This window comes from Pelodiscus sinensis, chromosome 5, assembly GCF_052426305.1.
Source record: "Pelodiscus sinensis isolate ZL-2025 chromosome 5, ASM5242630v1, whole genome shotgun sequence".
Classification (NCBI taxonomy): Eukaryota; Metazoa; Chordata; order Testudines; family Trionychidae; genus Pelodiscus; species Pelodiscus sinensis.
The window spans coordinates 5,946,493-5,961,452 of NC_143056.1; the positions used below are offsets into that span (position 1 = coordinate 5,946,493).

Consider the following 14,960-nt stretch of genomic DNA (forward strand, 5'->3'; position numbering starts at 1 on the left):
GACCAACCCGGCAGCACCCCAGCTGCTCTTGGGGACGCCTGGGGCAGAGCAGCTGGGGTCCTGCTGGGTTGGTCCCACAGCGCCAAAGGACGGCGCTGCGGGACCAACCCGGCAGGACTCCAGCTGCTCTGCCCCGGGGGTCCCCGATTCAGCCGTTGCTGAAACAGATCAGCGGCTGATTCCAGGAAGCCCGGGGCAGAGCTGCTCTGCCCCGGGCTTCCTGGAATCAGCCGCTGATCTGTTTCAGCAGCGGCTGACTTGAGGACCCCTGGGGCAGAGCAGCTGGGGTCCTGCCGGGTTGGTCCCGCAGCGCCGAGGGGCAGCGCTACAAGACCAACCCGGCAGGACCCCAGCTGCTCTGCCCCAGGCGTCCCCAAGAGCAGCTGGAGTGCTGCTGGGTTGGTGCCGTAGTGCTGCCCCTCGGCGCTGCGGGACCAACCCGGCAGCACCCCAGCTGCTCTATTGCAGGCATCCCTGATTCAGCTGCTGCTGAAACTGACCAGCAGCGGCTGAATCAGGGGCTCCTGGGGCAGAACCTGACTATCGTAAGGGGGGGGCTATGAGGGGTCTGGGGTGGCATCCCCTCCCACCCCACTCCAGACCCCTCATAGCCCCCCCTTCTGATAGTCCGGCATATCTGATAATCCGGCACCCCCTGGGTCCTAAAGGTGCTGGATTATCGGAAGTTTACTGTATCTTCCGACAGTAGCCAATGCCAGGTGTCCCAGAGAGAATGAACAGAACAGGGAATCCTCTAATGATCCCTCCCATCACCCATTCCCAGCTTCTGACAGAGGCTAGGGACACCATTCCTGCCCATCCTGGCTAATAGCCATTGAGGGACCTAACCTCCATGAATTTATCTAGCTTTTTTTGAACCTTGTTAAAGTCCTGGTCTTCACAACATCCTCTGGCAAGGAGTTCCACAGACTGAATGTGCAATGAAGAAATACTTCCTTTTGTTTTAAACCTGCTGCCCATTAATTTCATTTGGCGACCCCTAGTTCTTGTGTTATGGGAACAAGTAAATAACTTTTCCTTATTCACTTTCTCCACTCCGGTCATGATTTTATAGATCTCTATCATATTCCCCCTTTCTAAGCGGAAAAGTCCTAATTTTATCACTCTCTCCTCATATGGCAGCAATTCCAAAACTCTAATAATTTTTGTTGCCCTTTTCTGAACTGTCTCCAATGCAGAGAGATCTTTTTTGAGATGAGGTAACCACATCTTCATGCAATATTCAAGATGTGGGCATACCATGGATTTATAGAGAAGCAATAAGACAGTCTCTGTCTTATTCTTTATCCCTTTAATTATTCCTAAAATTCACTCAGAGCCTCTGAGATGTCTGCCCTCATGGCTCTTCTGCTACAACAAATAGGCTTGATGATTTTGTAATTGATTTAATCTTTTGCAGGTAGAACATCAGAGCTTAATGTCCATAGAGTGAAGTCTTCTCTCCTCACAGGAAGCAAAAGGTTTGGGGAACAATACCAGTAAGTGGATAGGATGATTCATGTGAAATTTATTTTGCTTTGGGGACAAGTTTTGGGTGAAGTCACTTCATACTTCCACAGCTGTTAACATTTTATTTTTTAAAGTAACTAAAATGATAAAAGTAAATCAGCTACATCTGACTTATAAGACTGTACCTCACTTTAAATTGTGTGGTATATTTCAGTCCAGCACTGAAGTGAGAATTTCCATTTAGCTCTGAAAGTGAACTTTATTCTGAAAGTAGCCCTCAATATCAGAGAAATATACACCAGTTAATATTTATTTCAAAATGCTCTTGTAAAGGTCTCTCCTTTCTTTATGCAGTTTTTTCCACATCCTGAAATGAACAGGGTTTTATTAGGCTATCAAGCATTTTTACAAGTTCTAATGAGAAGAACTACACTTCATCAACTCAGAAAGAATAGCTTTAAAAGTCTAAGTTTTTATCGTAAAACACAATATACCTATATAAAAGCCAAAAGAGGTGTATTTTTAGGATCTAAAACCATCTCCCAAACAAAAAAATAATCGAACAGTTTTGGAATAAAAGGTCAGACCAAGAAATCTGATGAAGGAATGCCTGACATAGTGAATGCTAGAGGGAAGGGGGAAGGTTTAGAAGATAAAATAAAAAAAGAACAAGTTAAAAATCACTTAGAAAAGTTAAGTGTCTGCAAGTCACCAGGGCCTGATGAAATGCATCCTAGAATACTTAAGGAGCTGATAGAGGAGGTATCTGAGCCTTCAGCTATCATCTTTGGAAAATCATGGAAGACACAAGAGATTCCAGAAGATTGGAAAAGAGGAAATATAGTGCCCATCTACAAAAAGGGAAATAAAAACAACCCAGGAAACTACAGACCAATCAGTTTAACTTCTGTGCCAGGAAAGATAATGGAGCACGTAATTAAGGAAATCATCTGCAATCACTTGGAAGATAAATAAGGTGATAGGGAACAGCCAGCATGGATTTGTAAAGAACAAATCATGTCAAAACAATCTGATAGCTTCCTTTGATAGGATAACAAGTCTTGTGGATAAGGGAGAAGCGGTGGATGGGGTATACCTAGACTTTAGTAAGGCATATGATATGGTCTCGCATGATATTCTTATCAATAAACTAAGCAAATACAACTATTTGGGACTACTATAAGGTGGATGCATAACTGGCTGGATAACCATACCCAAAGAGTAGTTATTAATGGTTCACAATCCTGCTGGACGTCAAGTATCAGAGGGGTCGCCGTGTTAGTCTGAATCTGCAAAAGCGGCGAGGAGTCCTGTGGCACCTTATAGACTAACTGAAGTGTAGGAGCATAAGCTTTCGTGGGCATCTGCATCTGACGAAGTGGGTCTTTGCCCACGAAAGCTTATGCTCCTACACTTCAGTTAGTCTATAAGGTGCCACAGGACTCCTCGCCCCAATCCTGCTGGAGAGGAGTAACAAGTGGGGTTCCGCAGGGGTCTATTTTGGGACCAGCTCCCTTCGATATCTTCATCAACGATTTAGATGCTGGCATACAGAGTACGCTTATTAAGTCTGCAGATGACACCAAGTGTGGAGGGGTTGCAACTGCTTTGGAAGATGGGGTCATAATTCAAAATGATCTGGACAAATTAGAGAAATGATCTGAGGTACACAGGATGTTATTTAATAAGGACAAATGCAAAGTGCTCCACTTAGGAAGGAACAATCAGTTTCATACATACAGAATAGGAAGCGACTGTTTAGGAAGGAGTACAGCAGAAAGGGATCTAGGGGTTATAGTGGACCGCAAGCTAAATATGAGTCAACAGTGTGACACTGTTGCAAAAAAAGCAAACATGATTCTGGGCTGCATTAACAGGTGTGTTGTGAGCAAGACACGAGAAGTCATTCTTCTGCTCTACTCTGTGCTGATTAGGCCTCAGTTGGAGTATTGTGTCCAGTTCTGGGTGCCACATTTCAAGAAAGATGTGGAGAAATTGGACATGGTCCAGAGAAGAGCAACAAGAATGATTAAAGGTCTAGAGAACATGAGCTATGAAGGAAGACTGAAAGAATTGGGCTTGTTTAGTTTGGAAAAGAGAAGATTGAGAGGGGACATGATAGCGGTTTTCAGTTATCTAAAAGAGTGTCACAAGAAGGAGGGAGACAACTTGTTCTTCCTGGCCTCTGAGGATAGAACAAGAAGCAATGGGCTTAAACTGCAGCAAGGGAGGTTTAGGTTGGACATTAGGGCTGTGTCCAGACTCAGGGGGTTTTTCGAAAAAAAGTAGCCTTTTTTCGAAAAAACCTCACCTGCGTCTAGACTGCAGCCGCGTTCTTTCGAAATTAAATCGAAAGAACCCGGCTTTTCTTTCGATGGCGGTAAACCTCATTTCACGAGGAAGAACGCCTTCTTTCGAAAGTTCCTCTTTCGAAAGAAGGCGTTCTTCAATGTAAATAGGGCTTCTTCGAAAGAGAGCATCCAGACTCACTGGATGCTTTCTTTCGAAAAAGCAAGCCGCTTTTTCGAAAGTTCAACGTGCAGTCTAGACGCTCTCTTTCGAAAGAGGCTTGCAGTCTAGACATAGCCTAAGAAAAAGTTCCTAGAAGTCAGGGTTGTTAAACACTGGAATAAATTGCCTAGGGTGGTTGTGGAACCTCTATCTCTGGAGATATTTAAGAGTAGGTTAGATAAATGTCTATCAGGGATGGTCTAGATCAGTGGTTCTCAACCACGGGCCATATGGCTCCCCAGGGGCCACGCCCTACCTCTACGGGGCCACATAGAAAAAAAGGAACATTAGGTAAATCATGTTCCTTTTTTTCCAACTAACTGCAGCTATAAGGGGGGCCACAGAGGTAAACAAGGCTCAGAAGGGGGCCATGAGCAAAAAAAGGTTGAGAAACACTGGTCTAGACAGTACTGGGTCCTGTCATGAGGGCAGGGGACTGGACTCGATAACCTCTCGAGGTCCCTTCCAGTCCTAATAATCTATGATTCTATGATAATTTTAAAGAAACTGAATATAAATTATGGTTATTCATATTCATTCATTAAAGTAGTAGTCATCTTAAAAAAGTAGAAGAAAATACACAAGTCTTACAAATCTAGGTGGCTGCTTGCAGTTTCGAGGTTCAATTTCTAATGATTTGTTGAACAAATAGTCTGTAAACTCTTTTTCTGGTGCATTTCCCATAGGATTGAGATTTTCAAAGAACCGCTAAAATGAGATAGACAAGTTTCAATAAATAATTTTATATTCTCTTCTATATACATATGCAGAAAATACAAAACTGTTCAAGAAGTCTCAACATTTCACTGGCTAAACAACAGCTTTTATTCTACTGTTAACTTATTCTTAGAAAAAATACAGGAACAAGTACTGACACAAATGACAGTAAAAACCATACAAGTTACAGGCAGTCCCCGAGTTACGCGGATCCGACTTATGTCGGATCCGCACTTGCGAACGGGGCTCTCTCGCCCCGGAGCTCGCAGGCAGCGGGACCGCCCAGAGTGCAGCGGTCCCGCCACCTCGACCTCTGGGGTGAGAAAAGCTGCTCTGGGTGCCCCTGGTCTGCTGGGGACCGTCTCCAGCAGACCAGGGACACCTGGAGCAAAGCCGCAGCGGCGGCGGGGTCCCGCGCCTCTGAGGCTTTGCCACAGCAAAGCCTCAGAGGCGCGGGACCCCGCCGCCGCTGCGGCTTTGCTCCCTGTGTCCCTGGTCTGCCGGGGGAGGGGGGCGCAGCTAGTGCGCCCGCCCCCCCCCCCCAGCAGACCAGGCTTTTGTTGTGGACCCTGGGGTAGAGCAGCTGGGGTGCTGCCGGGTTGGTCCTGCAGGGACCTACCTGGCAGCCCAGCTGTTCTGTCCCAGGCTTGAGATTCAGCCGCTGTTGAAACTGATCAGGCTGATTCCAGGAAGCTGGGGGCAGAGCAATTCTGCCTCCAGCTTCCTGTAGTCAGCCCCTGGTCAGTTTCAGCAGCAGCGGCTGAATCTGGAGCCAGTTCCGACTTACATACAAATTCAACTTAAGAACAAACCTATAGTCCCTATCTTGTACGTAACCCGGGGACTGCCTGTATTGATAATTAGGCTTGGAAGGATTACTTTTTTATCAGTAAATGTAAATTTCAGCATACAGACAAACCAAGAACAATTATGTCACTGAACCCTTTTCCAGAGTTGTCCTTAATAACAAACAGCACAAAATAATGTTGCCACTCAGCTGCTGTTTCAGGAGTGACCAGACCTGACTGAACACATTATTTCAGGCGAGAGCATAACAGTGATTTAAATAATGGCATTTTGATATTTTCAGTATTTTTCTCATTCCCTATGCAGCCCAACATTTTGTTGCTTCTTTGCCATGTGCTGAGCAGACATATTTGTTTTTGTCCCCAAAGCAACCCAGGTGGGTATAGCTAAGTAACTGACTAGTTAGAATTACTGAGCAACCCAGCTCTGTGTGGAAGTCATTTAAATTATTCCTTACCATGACCATTCCCTTACATTTGTCGTCAGCAATTTCATGTGACATCACACAGCCCATTCACTGAGCTTTCAGGCTTTCTGGAGTTCTTCAGTATTCTCTAGTCTTAGGTTAATCTAATTCTGTGTCAGCAGCACAATTCTGAATCCACAATCCTTAACTGTACATCCTCTTTACAATTCATGACTATATTTAACACTAGGGATGTAAGTGACTAGCCTAGGCTTATCAGGTAGTCAAGTCACTACTAGACTAGTCGCTTCCTCCCCCTTCCTGCTTCTGTATCAGAGGCAGAAAAGGAAGGGGGAGCAGGAGTCAGTGCTGGGGAGAAAACGACTTAAAAGACAGTTCCCTCCAGCACCGTCACTCTGTGTGTGTGGGGGGAGGAGGCGGAGGGGGAGTTAGAGGATGTAGAGGCGCAGCAGGGGAAATGGCATGAGTGGCGACTGAAGCAGGGGGCTTTTCCTACAGGTTGAAACTCCCTTAACTGGAATTTTCTGGTCTGGCAACATCTGTGGTCTGGCCAGAAAGTCCCATTGGAGGGCCAGCAGTAAGGATCCCTGCAGGGCCAGTATCTGTTATATAAGAGTGAGCAGAGGAGACAAATGATCAAATACATAGTAAGGATTTGGAATTAACGCCTTGATGTACCCTCTGTACCAATTATGGTTATTGCACTTTTAAGGCAGACACACCCACATCTACTAGTACCCCAGCAAGAATATCAGTGGAGTATCTGCTACTTATCTGTTATCATATGTATACACATACATGCACCCATGTACATACAGTATATGCATACTGTATTTTTTCTTTCATTACCCGTATTTCTGGTTCTATCTGTAAACAGTAAGGTTGGTTTTGATACTGCTGAATTTCCCCTGTAATTTCAGCCACTTTTCTCCTCTTGCTGAAGTTGATCAACTCTTTCCCTTGTCTTTTAAGGAAGTCAGGATTCCCTTCTTCTGTCTTCAGAATATTTGTTAGATAGATACCTAATTAAAAAAAAAAATGATTTTCACATTTCACCCCAACTCCTGTTTTCATTTTTTTTCCCGATAAATGCCAGCCAAAAAAATAAAAATAAAATAAAATAAAATAAAATCCTCGGCATAAAAGAGAGTAAGCCATTTCTATCAATGCACCAGTACTGGATGAATCAGAAAGAGCAAATGAGTTATGCCTTCTCTCTGAAAATTAAATATATTATTGAGAACAAGTTTTATCTGGTTATAGTAGGTCATGGGCTAGAGGTCACAACCAAACAAGACTTTTTAGCATGCTTAGGTCACCATGAAAGGAAGAGTGTCAAGAATGCCAGATAAAATTTATGAGAAATCCTTTTCTCCACTGGATCTTGAGTCTGCATATAAAGGCAATACTGAGTGACCTTCTAAAACTGGAAGGACACAACATTTATAGAAAATGTATTGCAAAGGAATGCTAAAGCTTTTGAGGTAAGTAACTAGCAAAAAAGAACAAAAATCATAGCCTCTACAAAACTGTTCTGGAAAATGCAAGGTGTTTATAGTGTACCAAAAGACATCTAGAATTTATACACAAATACAAAGACTGTGCTGCTGGATTTAACTACAGGAAGTCCTGAACTTATGAACAGGTGGTGTTCCAAAAGTTCGTTTGTAAGTAGGTTGTTTGGAACTCAGAACGCATTTTCCTATAGAAACAATGTTATAAATGACAGGTTCCCAGGCTAGCTCATAAAAGCCTATGTAACTCTTACTGTAGCTGACATACTGTATATCTGCAATGAAAATAGCAGAAATAAACTACTTAACCTTGAATGCTGTTGTTTGAGGAAAGGCAGGTTTGAGATGAAGAGGTAGGTGGAGATTCTGAAGGGTACTTCTGGGTATCCTCCAGCTGTCACACTGGCTTCTGCAGCCAACCCCAGCCCGTTTAGCTCCTCCCTCCTTGTGGGCTGCACCAGGCCCTGCTCACCAGCAGGCAAGCAGCCCAAGCGTAGGCTGGTGGATTCCGGAGGAGAAGGGGTGCAGCTGACAGCTGGAGAGAAGCGGTGGTAGTTTCCCCTTCAAAGTGCTGCATTCTCCCCCCTCGCCATTGGGCACAAGGGCACCAGTTTAACAGTACTGAGTAGGGCCTCATAAATCCTAAGGACGTCCCTGCCTAGGGCTGCAAGTGAGCTTTTGTTTGTAAGGATAGATATTCGTAATTGAGGGGGTGCCTGTATTCACAAACACTAGCAATCTAATCAATCAAAAGTTATGCATAGCACAAGGACAATTCTTCAGAATACAAAATAATACTTTAGAAAACCTCAGTGCATTTGCAGCATCTTAATTTGCTGCTCGTTTTAAGGTTAAAACAAGTGCATCACGAAGAACCTTAATTCTACGTTGTAGTACAACTTACCAAAGAAAGGCACACAGGGTGGGTTGATTGACTTGAGTTTAGCTAGGTATTTCTTAAAGTGATCTTGACTTAGTTCTACTGCTTCATCCAAAACTTTTTTTTTCCTCTCCTGTAATGCCTATTTTATTGGAGAGAAAAATAAAGCAACAATGTACCTTTTGTATGGTTTGCTTAGTGAAAATAAAGTACAGTAGACTTCCAATAATCCAGAACCTTTGGGACCTAGGTGGTGCCAGATTATTGGATATGCCGGACTATCAGAAGGTACTATAAACTGTTTTTTTAATTTTTATATATAGATATACACACACTATATACAGTATATACTGTATATAAAGTGTTTTTAACCTTTTTTATTGCACATACTGTATACAATATACTGTAACGTTTTAGGTTTTTTTAACCGTTTTTGCTCGGTTCAGCTGCTGCCTTGACTCGTTTTCTGCTGAAGCTCACTCGGTGTGTCTAGACTACAGGGTTTTGTCGACAAAAGTGGACTTTTGTCGACAAAATTATACCTGCGTCCACACTACCGCTGAATTCTGTCGACATAACGTCGACAGAACTCAGCAGTTTTGTCGACGCTGGTAAACCTCATTTTACGAGGCATAACGCCTTCTGTCGACAGAGTTTCTGTCGACAGAAGGTGTTATTGCATGTAAACTGTCCTTTGCGTCCACACTACCATGTCGACAAAGCAGCTTGCTTTGTTGACAGAACTCAATGTAGTGTAGACGCTCTTTGTCGACAGAAGTTTTGTCGACAGTATCTGTCGACAAAACTTCTGTCGACAAAAGCCTGTAGTCTAGACGTATCCTCACTAGGTAGGCTCTTGCCATTTTGATGCCGGACTATCAGGAGTGCCATGCAATTGGATGCCGGACTATTGGAGTTTTACTGTACCTTCAATATTTGTATTCTCTAACTAAAAATTAACAAAACCCTAGGTTTCACAATATTTGAATTTAAATTAATTTTAAAATGGTTTCCAATGTACTACTACATCAACTGTCCCTAACTCCACAGCTTAAAACTTATACTGGAACAGCTATGTAAAAAAGTCACCCAATATAGCTAAGCTGACAAAACAAACACACAAAAAAAACAAAACAAAACAAAAACCAACACACACCCCAACCACACACACCCAGTGTACACACAATTATGCTCGCAAAAGAGGACATCTGCCAGCAGCAGCAGATATTGCTTCTGTAGCAAGGGACTACACCAGCAGTGTAAACATTGCCCTAAGATGCATCGCATAGAAGTGTCAAACTTCTATAAATACTGATGATTATTTTTACAAAATAATTTACAGAAATAATTAGAACTGTTCTAAGTACGATTTATTTCAAAGCTAATCAAACCAAACTCAGTTATCAGCATCTAGCACAGATATAGTAAAATATTTTTCTATACAAACTCTATTCTCACAATGCAAAACTATCTTCAGAACTTCAATAGTCTACTTCAGTTGAATTTATTAATGGTTTACTGCACACTCGTTTTCAGTGAAAAAGTAAGTTTTGACTTTTTCCTCCTAAACTCACCAATGTTCCCCAATGTTTTAACTTCTTTCTCCAGAATCTGCTAAAACTGGCCTCAGATTCTTGTACATTCATTCTGACCAAGATCCAGGAAAGTATCCCTATTTGGGAAAGCAAAGCTTAAAAAAATGCTTTCCTTGATAGCAGTTGCTTAAGTTCTTTTGGGAGTATTAATGACTCTGTAAATGTCCAAACCTATGCATGGATCTTCTTTGGTCAGCAACAAAAAGGAGAAAGGGATAATCTATATCTCTGACAGTTTCTATTCCCTGCCCCCTACATGGAATTCTGTAGCTCCCAAAAAACAGGACTGTGTAGCACTTTAAAGACTAACAAGATGGTTTAGTCTTTAAAGTGCTACACAGTCCTGTTTTTTGTTTCAGCTGCACCAGACTAACACGGCTACATTTCTACCACTATTCTGTAGCTCCCAAGGTATTTGTTTTGACATATGAAGAATTAAATTATTTGGGCCCTAGTCACCAAACTTATCTCTTCTTACAGCCTAGATGATTGGATATGCCGGGATATGAGATGGCAAACTACAGATGAAAGACTCCAAATCCTTGTGCTGCCCAACACGTTTTGTTTGCTACTTTTGATAACAAACCTCTCAAGTATTACAATGCACATTATGTTTATAAAGAAAGTAAAATAATAGTGTTTATACAAAAGACTGTGTATGATCTGTTTTTCTTGATTCTGGTTAGTCTTTTTTAAGAAGGATGTAAGTCACTTGGAAGACTTACCTCGAATGTATGATCTAGTCTGTACACTGACACAGAATTCATTGCACTGACTATCTCCAACACACCATTGAAATTATTCAGCTCTTGAAAAACCTGCAGGACTTCTATAATCCTACTTAACACAGCCACTCGCTCTTCAAAATTCTCTGTTTCCACAATGCACCTAGTCAAGAAACATGACATTAGGAAATGTCGGCACAAAAAATTAAGTTTGCTGGGCACTGAAATATACTGTTTTACGATGAATATATATATATTCTGAAACTGAAATGATATTCTGATATGAGTAGTACATTAAGATGTGAAAGTCTGTGGCTACACATGGAAAGCTTCTCAAGATTTTCCCTAAAATAAGCAGTTTAAAACTTAAAAGGAGTAGGTTGCCTTGAAGATTTTGGTTGTGTCCTATACTGTGCCAAGCACAGTGTCAGAGCTTAAACATAATTATTACATGGAAATACACTACAGCTATTTTATTATTCAAAATAAAATAAGTCGTCATCTCCTTTAAATTATACCAAAATCAGAGCAATCCCTGATCTTTAACTTGATTCCATATCAGAACATTAACACCCATACTTACTTTTCAAACCAAAGAGTAAGATTTGTAGTGTGTCGAATCATTTTCAATAGATTTGGGGAGTTGATTTCCTTATCATCTTTAGTCCACACACTCCCAACAAGTTCAGATGGCTGCACTGCCCTATTGAAAGAAAACGTTAAGAATGAAGGAAAGTAATGTTTAATACTTAATAGTCATATGTTCTATGTTTGTGTTAGAAGACTTCTTCCATATTTCTTCCCCTTATTTGTGATTTGACATTTGATACAGATTATTCAACAGAATCTATTACGGAACAGCCATTCATTCAACATAATTATTGGAGCTGTATTTTAATTTTAACACAGACACTAATGGACTCTGGAAAATGCCAGTGTCTACTAAGAAGAACATTGGTGATATATTTTCATATTTCATTTTCATATCAGAAAATTATTAAGGACTCAGTTTTGTCTTCTGAAGGAGGAAACAAGCAACTTGGACAAAAAACTTCAAGTAATCTATTGGTTAAATACAAGCAATGTGTTTCTGAAATGGGAATCTACAACTGCAAAAGCCAGGTGCACAAAGAGGCATAATTTATTAGAAATTCTCTGCCACTGAATAATGCAAACCTTCCAGAAATCCCAGTTTAAAGATCTTAGTTTTTATGAGGACCCGGTCACAATACAGTGTGGGTTTTTTAGATGCTATAATCTTTTATAAAATACACCCAATCTTTTATTTTTAAAATTCACATGTGGCTGAGATTTTAATGTCTACTTATCACAGTATTTATAGAGTGCTAATTATTTACTGTATAAGTTTGGTATGTTGACACAAATCTAGTAAATTAATGAATAAGTACTTTGGAAGTGGACAGAATGGTTTTACTTGGCAAATCATAAAAACACTAATACATTTCAGACTGAATTTACAAACTGAAGAATTTGTTCTTGCTAAAGCCAAATGCAATTTAATTAACTCAATACTTCATTTACAAATCAAGATGAAATATAGGGTAGATGATAATGTTCTCTGCAATCACATTATCTTATTTCTTATTATAAACCTTTAAAGTGGGATTACATATGGCAACCAGCATCTTATTGTTTACAAACAAAAGCAACACACTTTTACATTTCCATATTAATCTTGCTAGTTTTCTTCTGTCAGAAAAGGAAATTAATGCTTCGGAATAGTTCAAATAATGTGACTTATGGAGCCAACAAAAAGCTACTAAACAAGCACACACATTTTTTGAATATCTACCTATAGAGATCAGATTCCAGAAGTGTCAGTTGACGAGCAATTTCTATTGGATGTAGGGTCATCAGGTCCATCTCAAACTGTCCCAGGTGGCAAATATGCCATTCAATTGGGGGGGGTGGCTCTCAAAAGTAATGTTATGGCTAACTCCATTTGCTTGAGCTTGTTTTTTTCTCTTGATAATTTTAGCAATGGATTCTACCCACTTCTTCATGGATTTGCCTGTAAAACAACGATTAAAAACATTCATACTAATGACTTAACAAGCTTTTTCACCTGTAATTTTGCTAGATGTCCACTTCTGCTTAAGTAATAAAGTGATATGAAATAAAGTTAGCATTCAGTACTTAAGGAAAACACCGAGAGATTCATATAAGTTGTACAGAATGGGATAGAAAAATTCAAGATCACGGGTCAAATTATTTTTTTAAACAAAATTTGTGTGCATTCACCAAAGGCTACATTTGTGTATGTGAATCAAGAGACCACATGTGCAAAGGTTAAGCATTCCGTTACTCATTTCTGTATGAAAATACAGGCACAAAGAGTGTACTTTTTGGGTGCACCTGCTTTGTCCTTTACTTTTAAGAGTCTGGCCCTATTTGCTGAAGTTTACAGTTGTATGATTAGTTTATGTTTGTTAATTAAAGAAACATGGTGGAGAGGTCATATTTTTTGGGGGTCAAATTCTGCTGGTGAGAGAAACAAGATTTTGAGTTACGTGGAGCTCTTTTTCAGGTCTGGGAAAGGCACTCATATCTGGTCTACACTGGGAAATTAGGTCTGTGTAAGTGTCACTCCAGGGTGTGAAAATCAAGATCCCTGAGCAACACAGTTAAACTGATCTAACTTCCTAATGTAGACAGTATGAAGTCAAGGGGAGAATTCAATCCACCTACTGCCTCTTGGGGAGGTGGATTACCTATGCCAGTGGGAAAACCCCGCCTGTCAGTGTAGGTAGCTTCCTCACTCAAGTGCTACAAAGGTATTGTTGCAGAGTTTTAAGTGTAGGCAGACCCTCTGTTTTACAGCTACATACAAGACTGTTTAAGAATAAGCAGTTAACACCTATTATAAGAGCCTGTTCAAGGTGAAGTGACCTGTTACCTCTACAGCACAACATTTTACTTTTGAACTCTTAAAGACTGTTTAATAAATGTACAATTCATAAAATATGTCTCTGGACCAGTGAGTCTTTACACCAGGGATTTAAAATCAAAATCCTTTCGAGGAACTGGACAAAAAGTGTCTATCTGTACTCAGAAAAATCTTACACCGTGTGCAACCAACAGGAAATCAACAACGAGATGTATTTTTAACTCATAAATGTACTGCAGGATGGTTAATTTGGTAACCTGAAAGTGACATCCAGAAATGCCAAGAAGTAATCTAGATTGAGGTGGCATGAATGCTGCTCTTCAAATGGACGGCAAGTGTCTCAGAGAAGGTTATCACATTGCTCAACAATATCACTAATTGAAGCGAAAGGGTGTTACTGTTCAGTTCTCTTCTCTCGGAATAGTAATGGTTTTTGAGGAGGGTCTTCAGTATAGGAATAGTAAAATGGGAAAGGATCAGTGTTCTAACAGGGAAGAAATTTATCCTCTCATAAAGGAAAGATTTGCTCTAGGAACAAAAAGGTGAAAATTATTTTTAAACTATAAGGTTTTTTTATTTTTTATCAAATTTTTAATTTTAGAAAATTAAGGGAATTAGACAATTGTTTAATCACAGCAGACATCGAGATTCAAAGAGTTTAAGTTTTATACCCATTAAAAACACATTGTCAATATCACATCAAAATATAAAAAGTAAATATACTTAGACATTTAACTTGCCCATCTGTAAATTTCGATCATCATCTCTGGAAATAGTTTTCATTTAGGAATTATTAAGAAAGGGATAGAAAATAAGACCCAGAATATCTTACTGCCCCTGTATAAAACTATGGTACGCCCACATCTTGAATACTGTGTACAGATGTGGTCTCCTCACCTCAAAAAAGATATTTTGGCCTTGGAAAGGGTTCAGAAAAGGGCAACTAAAATGTTTAGGGGTTTGGAACGGGTCCCATATGAGGAGAGGTTAAAGAGACTGGGACTTTTCAGTTTAGAAAAGAGGAGACTAAGGGGGGATATGATAGAGGTCTATAAAATCATGAGTGGTGTGGAGAGGGCAAATAAAGAAAAGTTATTTATTAGTTCCCTAAATAGAAGAACTAGAGGACACCAAATGAAATTAATGGGGAGCAGATTTAAAACTAATAAAAGAAAGTTCTTCTTCACACAGCGTGTAGTCAACCTGGGGAACTCCTTGCCAGAGGAGGCTGTGAAGGCTAGGACTATAATAGAGTTTAAAGAGAAGCTAGATAATTTCATGGAGGTTAGGTCCATAAAAGGCTATTAGCCAGGGGATAAAATGGTGTCCTTGGCCTCTGTCTATCAGAGGCTGGAGCGGGATGGCAGGAGACAAATCATTTGATCATTGTCTTTGGTCCTCCCTCT

At 40.6% G+C, this 14,960-nt stretch overlaps 1 protein-coding gene across 1 annotated transcript in view; it reads right to left on the minus strand.

Moving 5' to 3' along the window:
- The window catches only part of SOS2 (SOS Ras/Rho guanine nucleotide exchange factor 2), an 86,564-nt gene that overhangs the window by 8,469 nt on the left and 63,135 nt on the right, over positions 1-14,960 (minus strand). The window contains 7 exon segments of the mRNA XM_075926152.2: positions 4,573-4,689; positions 6,782-6,954; positions 8,351-8,468; positions 10,647-10,809; positions 11,230-11,349; positions 12,460-12,580; positions 12,583-12,678. Coding sequence (XP_075782267.2) covers positions 4,573-4,689; positions 6,782-6,954; positions 8,351-8,468; positions 10,647-10,809; positions 11,230-11,349; positions 12,460-12,580; positions 12,583-12,678 — 908 coding nt within the window.